The sequence below is a fragment of the Anolis sagrei genome, chromosome 5, assembly GCF_037176765.1.
Source record: "Anolis sagrei isolate rAnoSag1 chromosome 5, rAnoSag1.mat, whole genome shotgun sequence".
Taxonomy (NCBI): Eukaryota; Metazoa; Chordata; class Lepidosauria; order Squamata; family Dactyloidae; genus Anolis; species Anolis sagrei.
In genome coordinates, this window is record NC_090025.1 from 14,272,496 (window position 1) to 14,291,073 (window position 18,578).

The 18,578-nt window shown below is 44.0% G+C and overlaps 1 protein-coding gene across 5 annotated transcripts in view; it reads left to right on the top strand.

The window, feature by feature from the left end:
* Nucleotides 1–18,578, top strand: part of SEPTIN11 (septin 11) — a 165,480-nt gene that overhangs the window by 94,428 nt on the left and 52,474 nt on the right. For all 5 annotated transcript variants that reach the window (XM_060779361.2, XM_067468568.1, XM_067468569.1 and 2 more), the window contains exons 5-6: nucleotides 6,594–6,755; nucleotides 15,138–15,234. In XM_060779361.2, the coding sequence (XP_060635344.1) occupies nucleotides 6,594–6,755; nucleotides 15,138–15,234 (259 nt within the window). The remainder of the gene's footprint in view (nucleotides 1–6,593; nucleotides 6,756–15,137; nucleotides 15,235–18,578) is intronic.

The following is an 18,578-nucleotide window of genomic DNA, read 5'->3' on the forward strand; positions in this document are numbered from 1 at the left end:
CAAAATCAAATGATACTGAACTCGAAACCACAATTGGCCACCTTCTGACCAGTATTTCGGATTTTCTGGCTTTAATTTGGCTTTGAAATACTTTAGCTAAAGTCAGAGGATACTCCGTGGTTTGAGGAAACGCTGGAGTATCCTGAGGCTTTGTCATGGTCTAGATAGCTAGATCAGGATCATTTTGACCTCATCTTCTGACAAAAATGAACACTATCTCCATCATTGTTTCCCTGCATCGATCTGTGTGTCCAGAGTCCAAATTCTGGCAAACTAACTACTACACTATGCTGGATAACTCCATTCACATAGTTTGTTGTTTGTTGTTCATTCATTTCTGACTCTTCGTGACCTCATGGACGAGCCCATGCCAGAGCTCCCTGTCAGCCGTCACCATCCCCAGCTCCTTCAAGGCCAATCCAGTCACTTCAAGGATCCCATCCATCCATCTTGCCCTTGGTCGGCCCCTCTTCCTTTTTCCTTCCTTTTTCCCCAGCATCATTCTCTTCTCTAAGCTTTCCTTTCTTCTCATGATGTGGCCAAAGTACTTCATCTTTGCCTCGACTATCCTTCCCTCCAGTGAGCAGTCAGGCTTTATTCTTGAAGTATAGACTGGTTGGATTTTCTCGGAGTCCAAGGCACTCTCAGAATTTTCCTCCAACACCACAGTTCAAAAGCATCTATCTTCCTTTGCTTAGTCTTCCCTAAGGTCCAGCTCTCACATCCATTGGTTACTACAGGGAATACCATTGCTTTGACTATGGGGATCTTTGTTGCCAGTGTGATGTCTCTACTCTTCACTATTTTATTCACTATTTATTTATTTATTCACTATTCACAAATTCACATAGTAATGCACCATATTTTATTGTTTCATCCAAGAGAGGTGACTGAGGGCCCTCCCAGGACCCGATCCCAGGTTTTCTGTTTATCCCATATTATCTGGCAGTGCGGACTCATATAATCCAGTTTAAAGCAGACAACCTGGGATCAGGTCCTGAGATATAGGACTTGTCTGAAATGGCCCTGAGTTTCCACTGAAGTTCCCAGACTGAAATTATTTTTTCCATTTACTACATCAGATTTACGTATATCTACAAATTGCACCAAAAAAGCTCAAGGACACATTCGCATCTGTGCAAGTGGTCACAGAAGTCACATTCACGATGACTCTTATCACTTTTCTTTGAAATTGTTGTCGTAACCTGTATGGCATGTGGTATTTCCTGTTCACAGGCTCTGTAGAAAGGAAAGGAAGCAGTAACTTCTCTATGTGTGACTTCTATTTAAGGCTATCTCCTGTACACTGAAATGCAAATGAATGAACCCTGGGTTTTTTTTCCTTGTCAGTACTGCTAATTCTTTTGAGAAAAGAAGGTTTGGCAAATCAGGAAATGAAAAGATAACTTTGGAAAGGTTTCAAATTTTCATTCAAATCTTCATGCACTGCTGTTTTTTTAATAACTAAAATCCCATCACCTTGAAAGGCAGTCTTTACAAAGTTCTCCATGAACAAAGCACATCATTTAAATGTCCAAAACTAGCCTCATTAGATCAGTCAACTTGGCATTTTTATGGATAATACTTGTATTAAGTAGAAAAGAAAAATAACTTTTTTGTTGCTATTATGTGCATTCAAATTGTTTCCAACTTATGGTAACCTCAAGGTGAGCCTATAATTGAATTTGGTTCACAATGACATTGCCTTTCCTTCCCTCTGAGGCTGAGAGAATGTGACTTACCAGGGAATTTGAACCCTGGTTTCCAGAGTCATCTTGCAATACTCAAACCAGTACACCAGTGTTTCTCAACCTGGGGGTCAGGACCCCTGGGGAGGGTCACGAGGGGGGGGGGTGGTCAGAAGAGTCACCAAAGACCACCAGAAAACACAGTATTTTCTGTTGGCCACCGGGGTTCTTTGTGAGAAGTTTGGTGGGGTTCATAATGCTCTTTGATTGTAGTTGAACTATAAAACCCAGCAACTACAACTCCCAAATGTCGAGGTCTATTTTCCCCAAACTCCACCAGTGTTCACATTTGGGCATACTGGGTATTCTTGCCAAGTTTGGTCCAGATCCATCTTAGTTTGAGTCCACAGTGTTCTCTGGATGTAGGTGAACTACAGCTCCAAAACTCAAGGTCAATGCCCACCAAACCCTTCCAAAATTTTCTGTTGGTCATGGGAGTTCTGTGTGCCAAATTTGGTTCAATTCCATTGTTGGTGGAGTTCAGAATGCTCTTTGATTGTAAGTGAACTATAAATCGCAGCAACTACAACCCAGATATCAAGGTCTATTTCCCCCAAATTCCACCAGTGTTCACATTTGGGCATTTTTCAGTTTGTGAAACCCGAGGATGTGGACAAGATACTTGGAGGAATGAGGCCCACCATGTCCATCCTAGACCCCTGTCCATCCTGGCTTCTGAGAGAGGCCAGAGGGGGATTGGCTGAGTGGGTAACAGTGGTGGTGAATGCCTCCCTTCGGGAAGGCAAGATTCCAGCGAGCCTAAAACAGGCTATTATAAAGCCGCTGTTGAAGAAGCCATCACTGGACCCCACTAAATTGGACAACTTTCGGCCTGTTTCCAATCTCCCCTTCTTGGGCAAAGTCATGGAAAGCGTGGTGGCCTCACAACTCCAGGTATTCTTGAGAGACACGGATTATCTGGATCCGGCACAGTCTGGTTTCAGACCGGGGCATGGTACCGAGACGGTCTTGGTTGCCTTAGTGGATGATCTGCGCCGGGAGCTAGACAGGGGGAGTGTGTCCCTGTTGGTGCTCCTGGACCTCTCAGCGGCCTTCGATACCGTCGACCACGGTATCCTTCTGGGGCGCCTTGCGGAAATTGGTCTTGGGGGCATTGCTTTGCAGTGGCTCCGGTCATTTCTGGAGGGTCGCACCCAGAAGGTGTCATTGGGGGACTCCTGTTCCGCACCACAACCTTTGACTTGTGGGGTGCCACAGGGTTCCATACTGTCCCCCATGCTGTTTAATATCTACATGAAGCCGCTGGGTGAGATCATCCGGAGTTTCGGGGTGCGGTGTCATCTGTACGCAGATGATGTCCAACTCTGTCACTCCTTCCCACCTGCTACTAAGGAGGCTGTCGAGGTCCTGAACCGGTGCCTGGCCGCTGTAACGGTCTGGATGAGGGCGAACAAACTGAAACTAAATCCAGACAAGACAGAGGTACTCCTGGTCAGTCGCAAGGCCGAACGGGATATAGGGTTACAGCCTGTGCTGGACGGGGTCGCACTCCCCTTGAAGGCGCAGGTTCGCAGCTTGGGTGTGACCCTGGACTCATCGTTGAGCCTGGATCCCCAGGTTTCAGCGGTGACCAGGGGAGCATTTGCACAGCTTAGGCTCGTGCGCCAGCTGCGCCCGTATCTCGGGAAGTCTGACTTGGCCACGGTGGTACACGCTCTTGTCACATCCCGCCTGGATTACTGCAACGCTCTCTACGTGGGGCTGCCCTTGAAGACGGCCCGGAAGCTTCAGCTGGTCCAGCGCGCGGCAGCCATGTTACTAACTGGAGCGGGTGGCAGGGAGCACACAACGCCCTTGTTGTCCCAGCTCCACTGGCTGCCGATTTGCTACCGGACCCAATTCAAGGTGCTGGTTTTGGCCTACAAAGCCCTAAACGGTTCCGGCCCAAAATACCTTTCTGACCGCATCTTGGCCTACGAGCCCACGAGGACCTTGAGATCGTCTGGGGAGGCCCTTCTCTCGATCCCGCCTGCATCACAGGCACGGCTGGCAGGGACGAGGGAGAGGGCCTTCTCGGTGGTGGCCCCCCGGCTGTGGAACACTCTCCCGGCACACATCAGACAGGCGCCCTCCCTCATGTCCTTTCGAAAAAGCCTTAAGACCTGGCTGTTCGAGAGGGCATTTAATTAAGTGCTAAGCAACAACATTACGGTAATGAGAACTGGAATGGTACAAGGAAGATGAGACTGGCTATGATTCCACTAAGAGACGAAGCGGATTTTTATGTAGTCTGTGTTTGTTGTATAGTTATATGTTGTTGATACTGGCCTTTGTAACTGTCTTTTATGTGTACTGTACACCGCCATGAGTCGCCCGTAAGGGCTGAGAATGGCGGTTAATAAGTGCATCAAATAAATAAATAAATAAATATTGGGTATCCGTGCCAAGTTTGGTCCACTGAATGAAAGTACATATTTACATTATGATCCATAACAGTAGCAAAATTACAGTTATGAAGTAGCAACGAAAATGATTTTCTGGTTGAGAGTCACCCCAACATGAGGTGACTCTCAACCATGAAATCATTTTCGTTGCTACTTCATAACTGTAAGAGAGTCACCCCAACATGAGGGAGCCCCCGGTGGCGCAGTGGGTTAAACCCCTGTGCTGGCAGGACTGAAGACCGACAGGTCGCAGGTTTGAATCCGGAGAGAGGCGGATGAGCTCCTTTTACCAGCTCCAGCTCCTCATGTGGGGACATGAGAGAAGCCTCCTACAAGGATGATAAAACATCAAATCATCCAGGCGTCCCCTGGGCAACGTCCTTGCAGACGGCCAATTCTCTCACACCAGAAGCGGCTTGCAGTTTCTCAAGTCGCTCCTGATACGGAAAAAAAACCCAAAACCCAACATGAGGAACTGTATTAAGGGGCCACGGCATTAGGAAGGTTGAGAACCACTGCACTACACCAATGTCAATTTGTGCTTTTATAGAGCAAGACACTATGGTGACAGTAGCGGAATGATAGATATTACATTTCCATTATGGCTCTTCTAACAGCAAGGCCAAATGCATTGGTAGGATCCCTCGTGTCAGAAAGGCTTTTACTGAAGAGCCAGGATGAATGTAACCAATAGCTATTGGACACCATTCGTAGTGGAGGGGAACACTGTTGGTGGATCTATCAGAGACAATGGCAGTGGCATCATAGCTAACACTGGTTAGTACTAGGCAGAAGGATGCATGCTAAACCCTTTCTCAATGTCTTTTATTGTGATGAGAACATCCAAAAGGAAAGAAGAAATAGTGCCAGATGGCGAGACTGCAAAATTGGAAGCCATTCAGCAAGCTTCTAGGATACAGCAGAGGATAAATATGAGTAGTGCTGTGATGGCAAACGGGGTTACACTGGTGGGGAAAGTTTTGGAGGCAACGCCAGTGGCCCAATAGCTAATAGTTGTTAGCACTGTGCAGCGGGATGCACTGTAAACTTCCTTTTGAAGATCTTTTACAACAAAAGCCTTATGATGAGACAATCCAAAACACATATTTGCTGTGTATTAATAATAATCAAACGCAGAGGCAACCTATTGTGAACTAGGGTGAAGGTGGTTGTTATTTCTGGCCTAGGGTGACCCAAGGCAAACCTATAGCAGGAATTTCTTGGAACGGTTTCTTTGGAGGCAGTTTGCCATTACCTTCGTTTGGGGTCGAGAGAGTGTGACCTATCCAGATTCATCCAGTGGGGTTCATGGCTGAATAAGGATTTAAACCTTGGTTTCCAGAGTCATAGTCCCACACTTATAAATATAATTATAAACTTTATTACCTCACCACCATCACCCTGAAGGCACTCACAAAAGCATTCCAAGGTGCCGCACACATAAAATATATAATACAGTATGGAAAACAATGACAACATAAATTTACACAGCTATTACTTAAACCACTACACCACAATGACTACTTAGCTTGATGTAACTGTTCCTATATTTTTATTAGTACCCTGCCTTGAGATCTTATGATACAGGGAGGAGAAGAAATATTTCAGAGCCATTGGTGTTGTGGTTTGAGTGTTGCATTGGGTATGTGGTGCACCAGGGTTAGAATTTCCATTTGGCCACGAAAACCAAATGTGTGACCAAGTCTGAAATGACTTGAAGACATAAAACAGCAACAAATAAAATATTGTAATAAAGAGGATATTGAGAATGGCCAACTATTTGTGCCATACAGTGCAACAGAGAGAACTTTGGGCCTGATTCATGGGTATGTTCCCTATATAGCTCTGTTGAAAGCAAAGAACTATAATTCTTCCTTGACGAGCCCCAGAGCACAAGATTACAGTATGAACAGCCCTCTCTGCCAAACCATATGCTGGGCACCTTTCCATTCTAACTCAGTAGCGATACAAGTTGCTCTCAGGCTCAATTGACAGTACTTGGGGAAGATGTCAGCTCACATTTGGGGCCAAGCTGTGCATTTATACTGCCTCTTGTTGCCCTGTGTCCCGATCCTTTAATTCACTTACTTTTCTTCATTAAGCCTTCAACTCAGTGCTCCTGCCGCCTAATAACTTAAGAATAATAGTGTTGTTGTAAGGATTACAGTAAAGTGTGTGTATGTCTGTGTATGAATACGATCAGAGTACTTAAATGCCTAGAAGTGTTGTCTTGCCAAAGTAAGATCACACTTCTACATTATTATATAGAGTTAAAGAAGAACTTCTGATAGAAGGGGAAATATTTGCTCTCGCTTTGTCTAGCTTGTTTCAGAAACATTCGGACCAAATCCACATTTCTCTCCTGTTTGTCCTTCTATTTTCTCCTTCCCATCACAAGCCACTAATGCAACCTGATGACTGTATTCTGTTTACATTGCAGGTGAACATTATCCCAATAATAGCCAAAGCTGATACCATTGCAAAAAACGAGCTGCATAAATTCAAGAGCAAAATCATGAGTGAGCTGGTCAGCAACGGTGTCCAAATCTATCAGTTCCCAACAGATGAAGAAACGGTGGCTGAAATCAATGCTACTATGAGTGTAAGTACTATTTTCTTTATGCCTCCACACTCTTAGAAGAGCATGGTGTCACTCTTTTGGTTTAGATGCAAGCAAAGCCAGTGTTTCTGAAATCTTACTTTACAAAGGAAGAAATGGCCTTGCTCTGACTATAATAGCTACTCTAATCCTGCTTTTGAGTGTCTTTGAGCCTTTGAAGGCAAAGTGCTACCTGGCAAGATGCACATCGTGGACAATGAAGATGCTTATGTTACGTTCCTTATGTTTCATTGAAAGATAAATGTACACTAATCTGAAATATCAGTATTCAAAGGAATACATCAGGAGAGAATGCCTATAGAACATGGCCATATAGCCTGAAAAAAACCTACAACAATCCAGTGATTCCGGCCATGAAAGCTTTCGACAATACAAAGGGATATTGTTGCACTTTAAGACAGAGAGAACAAAATTATTAGAATAAGTTTTTGTAGATTTAAGTCTACTTCCTCAGATACAAGTAGATATAGGGTTCATCTACACTATAAAATTAATGCAGTTTAACACTACTTTAACTGCCATTGGTCAATGCTATTGAGTTGTGAGAGTTGTAGTTTTACAAGGTCTTTAGCCTTCTCTACTCAAGAGAACTGGTGTCATGCGAAACTACACCTCCTCAGATTTTATAACAATGAACTATGGCATTTATAGTGGTGTCAAACTGCATTAATTCTACACTGTAGACGCTGCAAAAGCTTCAGCTACCAACTTCATTCTTTCAGGTGCTACAAGATCCTGTTACATACACATAGTAAAGTTATCCATGACACTGCGATTACGATAATGATTGTCTCAATAATGATTATTGAGACACTGCGATTATGATAATGATTGTTTTTTGACCTTGTATGTCGAGTATAATGTGTTTTAATTGCCTTTTTCGATATTGTTGTGATAACCTTTATTATGTAAACCGCCTTGAGTCGCCATTTCGGCTGAGAAAGGCGGTATAGAAGTAAATAAATAAATAAATAAATAAATAGCCGTCCCCTGCCACGCGTTGCTCTGGCCCAGTCTGGTGATCTGGAAAATAAAGGAACGAGAAAGTGCTGGTTTCTAATATATGTAATTTCTTTATGTTTGTAGGCAAACAATATTTCTTATTGTTTCTTTGTCAGTGTTGATGTGGAGAGTGTCTGGTTTTCCTGCTCCGGAGCATGCAACATATAGTTGTCCTTCTTTAGGGGTCCCTTTAAAATCTATGATACTATATGTCTCTTTGTGTGAATCATATCTATCTATCTATATTTATGGCTGGATGGCTCTTGTCAGGAGGGCTTTGATTACGTTTCCTTGCCCTGGTGAAGGGAGTTGGACTGGATGGCCTTAAGTATTTTCTGTTGGTCATAGGGGTTATGTGTGGGTAGTTTGCCCCAATTTTGTTGTTCGCGAGGTTCAGAATGCTCTTTGATTGTAGGTGAACTATAAATCCAGGTAACTACAACTCCCAAATGTCAAGGTCCATTCCCCCCAAACTCCATCTGTGTTCATATTTGGGCATATGGAATATTCGTGTCAAGTTTGGTCCAGATTCATCATTGAGTCCACAGTACTCTCTGGATGTAGGTGAGCCTACATCCAGAGAGTACTGTGGACTCAATGATGAACCACAACTCCCAAACTCAAGGTCAATGCCCACCAAACCCTTCTAGTGTTTTCTGTTGGTCATGCCACGTTTGGTTCAATTCCATCATTGGTGAAGTTCAGAATGATCTTTGATTGTAGGTGAACTATAAATCCCAGCAACTATAATTCCCAAATGACAAAATCAAATTTTTTGAGTGATGGTCACTCCTTGGGTTAGTAGGTGTCTTGTACCCAAATTTGGCGGCAATTTGTCCAGTGGTTTTTGAGTTATGTTAATCCCACAAACCAACATTACATTTTTATTTATATAGATGGGATCTCCATATGAAGTGGCATCGCATGCACACAAATTAGGTAACAAGTTCAGAAAAGTCATTCCTTGCCTTTATCCTCGACTCCCAATGAGCCCAAACAGATGGCCATCTCCCCACACATGTTACCATGTGCTCACTTGATACGTGGTTCAAAAAACGCCTTACCAGTTGAAGCAAGAGGGTGTTTGGCCATCTGGTGAAGGCTTGCTCATTGCGGTGCATTAGAATTGCCATTTTACCACTGAATAAGGAGTGGGAAATTATTTTCTATCCTGGATCATCACCCATGTTGATTGTGGGAGAATAGGTCAGATGTATGAAAATATGACTAACCTGAATTAGATGGTCTTAGGAGTGTGTTTTTGGGATTGATCTTAATCAATTATGCCTTACTATTGTCAAGCTGTGGACTGGAAGTTGAACTGAGGTTGGCACTCATAACTCTATTGGAAGCTGGAAGCAGACAAAGGGGAGGAAATATTATTGTCAGTGGTTTTGGCCACAGAAATATCATAACTGCAGCTGTCCCATGGCCTGTAAGTGACAGTTGCTCTCCACCCAACTGCCCAGTCATTGGCTCATTTCCCAGAACTCAGCGTAGCCTCCAGTTTTGCCCCAAAATGTGAACCGGCCCCTCCAAATTGCACACAGAATAATAAAAACACCACCTGGATGGCTCCCGGGGGACAGAAGCACAGACCTGGCTTCCTCTTGGCTCTGGCTCTTGTCTCCGAACATATAACATCCTGGATGGGGAAGAGCCCCAAGTGTGTCTTTTATGGCTAAGAAGCCTGGGCTAGGCATTTCTTTTTTAGGCAAAGACTCGGCTGCTGTTTATTGGTAAATTCCAAAAGCTCCAAAGTGGTTTTGAGGTTTTGGCTTGAAGCATAAGATATACAGGAGGAAATGGAGTTGTTGGGGGGTTTTTTTGCCAGGCATCTGCATTTGTATGAATATGTGTATGGTTCAAAATTGAACAAGGACTGAAGAGTGCTTGGTTCCTTAGTGGCTCATGCCTTCTACCTTGTTCAGTGTGAACTTCTGAAGCAAATATGAATTAGGGTGGTTAAGGAGAGGTAGGGGGAAGTGCTTGTGGTTGTGGCTGCTTGAAGTAGTCTTATTTAAATGACCCTAAAACAAAAGGAAAAATTAGGACATATTGACTTGGGACATACTAATCAAGAACGTATTAGTCAAATGTGTGAAGAATAACATCTGCAAAAGTTAAATCTACAAATGTGGAGTTCCATCTACTAGACCAGTGGTTCCCAACCTTTTTTGAGCAGGGACCATTTTGACCAAGGACCACTTTGACCAGGGACCACTTTGACCAGAGACCATTTTGACCAGAGACTGCTTGACCAAAGAACACTTAGACCAGGGACCATTTTGACCAAGGACCACTTTGACCAGGGACCACTTTGACTAAAGACCTCTTTGACCAGGGAGGGATAACTTGACCAGGGACTGCTTGACCAAGGACCACTTTGTCCAGGGACCACTTTGACCAGGGACTGCTTGACCAAGGACCACTTTGTCCATGGACCACTTTGACAAGGGACCATTTTGACCAAGGACCATTTTGACCAAGGACTACTTTGACCAGGGACCACTTTGTCCACAGACTACTTTGACCAAGGACCAATTTGACCAGAGACTGCTTGACCAAAGAACACTTTGACCAAAGAACACTTTGACCAGGGACCACTTTGACCAGGGACCACCTTGTCCAGGGACCACCTTGACCAGGGACCACCTTGACCAGGGACCACCTTGACCAGGAACCACTTTGACCAGGGACCACTTTGACCAGGGACCACTTTCCAACATTAGTACCAAAAGGCTTACGAATCAGTTTTTGGACAACTTCAGATTTGCTGTGGGTATTTGGGGTGCTGATTCAGAATATTGGATTGGATAGACCACATCAGCTCTAGTTTCTGATACAGAACATATGCCATCCAGTAGTCACCATCTGCTCACCCTCAGAAAACCATCTTTAATAATCTAGAATTGATGTGGCAGTAGTAATCTTTTGCGGGCAGTCAGCCTCTCCCCTCCTAATATCCCCGTTGCCTTGGCACTATAAGAGGGTTTCATGAGACCAGTCGCTCTCATTGCCGCATGCTTTCAAGGCAACGGTGTAGTAATGGTGAGGCCGCGGACCATATTTTCATTCTTGCGGTCCACTGGTGGTCCACGAGCTACAGTTTGGGAACCACTGAACTAGACTATGTTTCAGGATGGACAAACATCATCTTTCTGTCTGAGATAAACTTGTTCAGACCAGAATTTGGAAATGTTATTCTGTTTTCAACTATAACTCCTAGATTGTTGTAGGTTTTTTCGGGCTATATGGCCATGGTCTAGAGGCATTCTCTCCTGATGTTTCGCCTGCATCTATGGCAAGCATCCTCAGAGGTAGTGAGGTCTGTTGGAACTAGGAAAAAGGGTTTATATATCTGTGGAATGACCAGGGTTGGACAAAGGACTCCTGTCTGCTGGAGCTAGGTGTGAATATTTCAACTGACCATCTTGATTAGCATATAATGGCCTGACAGTGCCTGGAGCAAACTTTTGTTGAGAGGTGATTAGATGTCCTTGTTTGTTTCCTCTCTGTTGTTGTGCTGTTGTAATTTTAGAGTTTTTTTTAATACTGGTAGCTATATCGTGTTAAGCCTTCGACAATACATTATAACTCCTAGCACTTCATAGCTAGGCTCATGCATTCTGGAAATCATATCTTCACTATCCCTCACTCCAATTTTTCATGCTCTGGTTCAGTCATTACATTAAATCACAGTTTGCACTAACACTACAGCAGACCCTTCCTTTTCACAGGGATTGGGAATGCAGGACACCCACAAAAGTGGAGGGCAAACAAATTTTTAAAAACCTTTTTTAAAACTCAAGATAATAGCTTTTTAAGAATTTTGAAGTCCTTCTGCAGCTGTTTCCTCCTTTTAATAGCTGTGTGTCTCGGTGATGCACATATGTGTATGATATGGTTTTTTTCTCCCATTCCCAAATACATACTTTCGCTATCCTTAATCAAATTAGCATTGTTGCTATTTTTGGAAAGAGCACCTAAGAATTCTTCCTTTCGAGTGCCCAGTGGCTGGCTTGCTTGCTAATATAGGGGTGGAGACCTTGGAATGAAAACAGATTGCCTGCCCCTTTTTATTACGCTCCCTTTTCCTTCCTCCTTTAGTGAAAGCTAATAAAATGGGGTGGGGAGATGGTCGAGCCTCGACTTCCTTCCATTCAGCTTTGCCCTACTCCCTTGCCTTTGTCAGCATTTACTCTTCCTGAAGGCCTGCAGTATTTAAAATTTCACAAGCGTGTGCTCACACAGGACAATGAAGAAGCAAATGCTGAGCGCTGAGCTCTCTGACTCATCATGTTCTTCAGTGGCCACTCCTTTCCCTGAGTAATTTCTGACTCCGTCACTCCATTCATTTCTGTCAGATATAAACTACCTTCCAAGATAGAACGTTATTCCAGCTATTGTGTGTTTTGATACACCCCATTCAGATGTTCTCCTTTTGTTTTGAGGAATGGCAGGTGGTTGTGGAAATTAATTTAGAAGTATTGATTAGCAGAGACATTTCTAATACAGCGATTTGTCTAGGGGAGAATTGAGATTTAATTGTGTGTCCTATGGAAGAAAAATAGTTCTAACTCCTTTTACGTATATGAGGATTTGAACAAGAAGACATAGTTTTTATAATTTTTATTGTTATTGCTTGTACGGTTTTTAAATGTATTGTAATATGATTTTTTTTGCTTTTAACCAATGTATGTATTTTTATATGGCATCTAATTGTGCCTTTGGGCTGATATGGGCGGGATAAAGGTGATTTAAATAAATGATGTAAATCAATGAATGAGAGAGCCCCAGCTCATCAACCATCAACAGCCTTGCTCAGGCCTTGATTGAATTTATTGACCTGGAATGTGGTCTTCCTCTTTTCATACTCCCCTCTACCTTATATAATAAAACAACAACAACAGCTGTGCAGGTACAGCTGTACCAGAAGCTCCAATTTTGTTTGCTTTGCGTTGAATGTTTGTTGTAGTCCTAAGTTTCAGGGACTCTGCAGATAGGTGGCTTCTTTTGGCTGCAATCATAGGGCAAGCCACCTGTCAATTATCGTTAGGTTCCCTGGTCCCGCCCCCTTTTTGGGTTTTGTAGGGAATAGGAGCCTTTTTGGTTCAGTCCACACAGAGAAGCCTTTCATTCAGGACATAAAACCAGGAACTCCTGTAGAAAGCTTCGTCTTCTACAGCCTGGCCGGAAGATATACAGCTTTCAGCTCCTTTGCTGAGGGAATCCGGTCTCACAGCACTTCAGCCAGCCATCACAGAAACCTGGACTCCTTTTTTTCCCTTGGAAATCTACAAAGCTCTGCTTCGTAAGGGTTACTCGTGGAAGCCAGAAGCAGTTGGTACCGGGTGTAGGGGCTCCACACCAACAGAGGCAAAGACAAACATCCCAGATTAGAAGTTAAGGATTTCCCCATTAGTTGAATTTCAGTTGTGAAGATAGTGCCTGTTCCCAGTGGACAAGATCAAGATAACCAATAGACTATTAAGAAAGCCTTAAAGTACCTGTTTGTTTTCAATAATAAAGAACTTTGTTAAACCTTTGAGCAATCTAAAGACTCTGTTTAAGGAAATCCAAAGGCCTTTAATTTGAGGCAGCCCCGGCGTCCCGTTGGGCACACAGAATTTATATCCTGTCTACAGTCTTATGTACAGGCCCAGCGTGCGACAGCACAACAACACTTTATGTACATTCCACCCTTCCCCCTGAGGGGACTCAGAGTGGATTACAGTATATAAACAGACACAGGCAAACATTCAATGCCATGACATACAATGAGGCATAAATACACAGACAAAGGCAAAGGCTTCTCCTTTCATTTCTGGCTCTTGGTTTGCTCTGGGACTCATTCATTTGTCTTTTTAGCAGTCCACAGTATCTGTAGAACTCTTCTCAAGCTTCACACTTCAAATGACTTGATTTTCTTCCTTGCAGTTTTCTCTACTGTCCAGCTTTCACAGCCATGCATAGAAATGGGAAATATGATGTTACGGACAGTCCTAATTTTAGTATTCAATGGCGTATATTTACCAGGGACCAATATTTTGACCAGGCACCACTTTGTCTAGGGACCACTTTGACCAGGGACCACTTTGACCAAGCACCACATTGTCCAGGGACCACTTTGACCAGGGACCACTTTGACCAGGCACCATTTCGTCCAGGCACCACTTTGTCCAGGGACCACTTTGACCAGGCACCACTTTGTCCAGGGACCATTTTGTCCAGGGACCACTTTGTCCAGGGACCACTTTGTCCAGGGACCACTTTGTCAAGGGACCACTTTGTCCAGGGACCACTTTGACCAGAGACAATTTTGTCCAGGCACCACTTTGACTAGGGATCATTTTGTCCAGGGACCACTTTGACCAGGGACCACTTTATCCAGGGACCACTCTCCTACATTAGTACCAAAAGGCTTACAAATCAGTTTTTGGCCAACTTCAGATTTGGTGTGGGTATTTGGGGTGCTGATTCAGAGTATTGCATTGGATAGACCACATCAGCTCTAGTTTCTGATACAGAACATATGTCATCTCGTAGTCACAATCTGCTCACCCTCAGAAAACCATCTTTAATAATCTAGAGCTGATGTGGTAGTATTAATCTTTCGTGGGTAGTCAGCCTCTCCGCTCCCGACATCCCCGTTGCCTCGACACTATAAGAGTGTTTTGCAAGACCAGTTGCTCTAGTTGCCGCATGGTTTCAAGGCAACGGTGTAGTAATGATGAGGCCACGGACCTCTTGTCTATGTCCTTCAGAGCTGAATATAAAAACCAGAAGATGCAAAATTCCAGTGCCTATTTTCTGTGGTAGATGTTACATGTAAATGAGCCCTTTGAATAGTTTTTTTAAGCAGACTGTATGTATGGCATGGTTCTTTGGGAAGAAAGCATGGCATATAGAATTTTAAAATATCTTTACTTTCAAAAGTAGGCAGAGATGCATCAAATGACTATAGAATTGCCAGAAGAAGCCAAGTGAAGCTTTCTGTGGGTGGAAACATACTTTCAATATTCTGCATTGCTTTTTACCCTTCTACATGTCAAGCAAGTGGGCAACAATAGAGTTATAATGAAGTGTAGGCAAATGTGATTGCATAATGCAAATCTTATGGTTATAATATATTCCTAGGGAAGGAGATTGTTTTGATCTGACACCCAACTTGTCGTTGATTCAAAGACTTAAGCGGTATTCCAGAGATACTTGAATAATTTCAAATCGGGAAAAGGCAGCACAGTTGTCATTAAAGACGCTCTTTCTCCTTGCGCCCCCCCCCCACCCTTTTGAATAGGAAAAATGTTTGGCAGAAGAACAGAGGACACCCGTGATCTTTCTCCGTCTCTTGCATTGCAGGTCCATCTCCCATTTGCTGTTGTTGGCAGCACCGAAGAAGTGAAGATTGGCAACAAGATGGCCAAAGCCAGACAGTATCCATGGGGTGTCGTTCAGGGTATGTCAGCGGTGGTGGGAGGGGTGTTTGTAAAACGAACAACTCTGCTTGTTCAATGTTTTTAAATCAGTATGGAGAAAAATGTTCTGTGTACCCAAATCAAAGTGATGGGTAAATGCCGTATAGCCACTTTATTTAAGGAAATGACGGAGAGAGAAAACAAAACGAAACAAAACAAGAAGCATTGAAATGGATGGCTAGGACCCAAAGAGCCAGACACACTGAGAGCTTGCCATGGGCTCTTTCTCCCTTAATCAGCAGGTGTATTGCAAACTGATTTGAAGCTCCATCTGGTTGTCAAAAATGGTTGCCCATGCTGTGTTCATCACTGCTGCTCTTCTGGAGAGGCCGGTGGCTTTGTTCTTTATATAGAATCATGGAGTTAGAAGAGACCTTGTGGGCCATCCAGTCCAACCCCCTTCAAGAAGCAGGAAAATTACATTCAAAGCACGCCTGACAGATGGCCATCCGTCCTCTTGTTTAAAAGCCTCCAAAGAAGGTGGAGGCTCCTTCTTTGAAGGCTTTGAAGTCATAGGGAGGAGGGAGCAAGCTTATTTGCTTCCCTGGTGACTAGGATGAAGAACAATGGCTTCAAACTACAAAAAAGAAGATTCCACCTGAACATTAGGAAGAACTTCCTGACTGTGAGAGCTGTTCAGCAGTGGAACTCCCTGTCCTGGAGTGTGGTGGAGGCTCCTTCTTTGAAGGCTTTGAAGTCATAGGGAGGAGGGACAAGCTTGTTTTCTGCTGCCCTGGATACTGGGACGCAGAACAATGGATTCAAACTACACAAAAGGAGATTCCACCTGAACATTAGGAAGAATTTCCTGACTGAGAGCTGTTCAGCAGTGGAACTCTCTGCCCTGAAGGTGGTGGAGGCTCCTTCTTTGGAGGCTTTGAAGTCATAGGGAGGAGGGAGCAAGCTAGTTTTCTGCTGCCCTGGAGACTAGGATGCAGAACAGTGGCTTCAAACTACAAAAAAGGAGATTCCACCTGAACATTAGGAAGAACTTCCTAACTGTGAAATCTGTTCAGCAGTGGAACTCTCTGCCCTGAAGGTGGTGGAGGCTCCTTCTTTGGAGGCTTTTAAACAGAGGCTGGATGGCCATCTGTTGGGGGTGCTTTGAATGCAGTTTTCCTGCTTCTTAGTATCTTAGTGTAAATTTTGGTGCAGATTTCCATGTGTGCTCTTGTGGACACATGGATGCTTCTCATGCATTTCATTGAATGAGCTTCATCATACATTTCAGTGAATGAAATTAGTGTGTGTGTAATGTAAAATAAACCACGTGTAGTTCACGTTTCATCAACCCACACACTGCCTTGCCAGAGAAAGAAAATATGCCGCACAGGTACACAATAAAGAACAAGTAGTTTACTCTTCACAGTTCAGAACAACATGTATAGAATGTGATCAGTGGCATCAACTCACATAAGGGCTGACTTATCCACTGGTCAACATGAGTACTGTACATTTAAAAAGGGAGCCACCTCCTTCCCTAAAAAGCAAAAGGCCAGATTTCAGAGTCCTTCTGTCTTCTTCTCTCCGTGCACATGCATAGCTTAAGCCTGAACAAATATGTAACAGTATCCAAAAGTTCCAGGCTCAGTCTGTTTCCCAGGCATTGCCTGCCCAATCAGCACCATACATCTTATTTTACAGTTCACACACACATATTAACTGATTCCTTGCATGCTCCAACAAATAGAATCATAGAGTTGGAAGAGACCTCATGGGCCATCCAGTCCAATCCCTTGCCAAGAAGCAAGACAATCGCGTTCAAAGCATCCCTGACAGATAGGGATCCAGCCTCTGTTCAAAAGCCTGAAAGAAGGAGCTTCCACCACACTTGGAGTAGAGAGTTCCACTGCTGAACAGCTCTCACAGTCAGGAAGTTCATCTTAATGTTCAGGTGGAATCTTGTTTCCTGTAGTTTGAAGCCATTGCTCCACATCCTAGTCTCCAGGGCAGCAGAAAATAAGCTTGCTCTCTCCTCCCTATGACTTCTCCTCACATATTTATACATGGCTATCATGTCTCCTCTCAGTTTTCTCTTCTGCAGGCTAAACATACCCAGCTCTTTAAGCTGCTCCTCATAGGACTTGTTCTCCAGATCCTTGATCATTTTAGTCGCCCTCCTCTGGACACATTCCAGCTTGTAAATATCTCTCTTCAATTGTGGTGCCCAGAACTGAAACAGTATTCCAGGTGTGGTCTGACCAAGGCAGAATAGAGGGATAGCATAACTTCCCTGGATCTAGACACTATACTCCTATTGATGCAGAGCAAAATCCCATTGGCTTCTTTAGCTGCAGCATCACATTGTTGGCTCATGTTTAACTTGTTCACAAGGACGCCAAGATCATTTTCTCATCTTCTGCTGTCGAGCCAGGAGTCCCCCATTCTGTATCTGCATTTCATATAGCTCAGTGCTGAAATATTTATGCTCCAGGATAAATGAAAGTAATGAAAAGAAGCTCAGGTTTGGGTGCCCACTGGATACTCTTCCTGCAGAAGAAATCCTTGGACTTTGTATCTAACTAGATCTCAAGTCAGATCCAGGCTTAAGGGGCCTAGGTCTGTGGAAATAATTGGAGTTCTGCTTTATTGTTTACAACTATACTGAATTTCAGTGTCCATAAGCAATCCATTAGTGGTCTGCTTCAGCTTCCAATCTGTAAAATATTATGGGCTTGAATGTTTTCGCAACCACAGCACTGTGGATTTCAAATTGGGTGGAGATCTATTGCTGGGAGATGGAGGCGGAATAAACTTAGGCCCCTTTCTCTATAAACCTTGGGTGGGCAGCACTAAACCTGCAGGCTTCACACACACCCCAAGATTGCTTTCGCAGCCCAGTGTGTTGCTGCTGCCGCTGAGAAAACTGTGCTAGTGAAAATTAGAGTTTGCAGCTGAACCCCCTCCTATTGTTTTGACCTTCCTAAAAGAAGGAGAAACTTTGCCCAGCAGATAAGGACTGTATGGAATAGGAAGGTCCAATAGTTTGCTGTCACACACTGGGCCTGTGGCAATGTCTATTTGCAGGACGTGCTTTCTGTATGCCCAACGGGACGCCGGGGCTGCCTCAGCTAAAGGGCCTTTAGGTTTCCCACCACAAAGTTCTGTAGAGCAGTGTTTCTCAACCTGGGGGTCGGGACCCCTGGGTGGGTCGGGAGGGGGTGTCAGAGGGGTCGCCAAAGAACACCAGGAAAACACAGTATTTTCTGTTGGTCATGGGGCTTCTCTGTGGGAAGTTTGGCCCAATTCTGTCATTGGTGGAGTTCAGAATGCTCTCTGATTGTAGGAGAACTATAAATCTCACCATCTACAACTCCCAAATGTC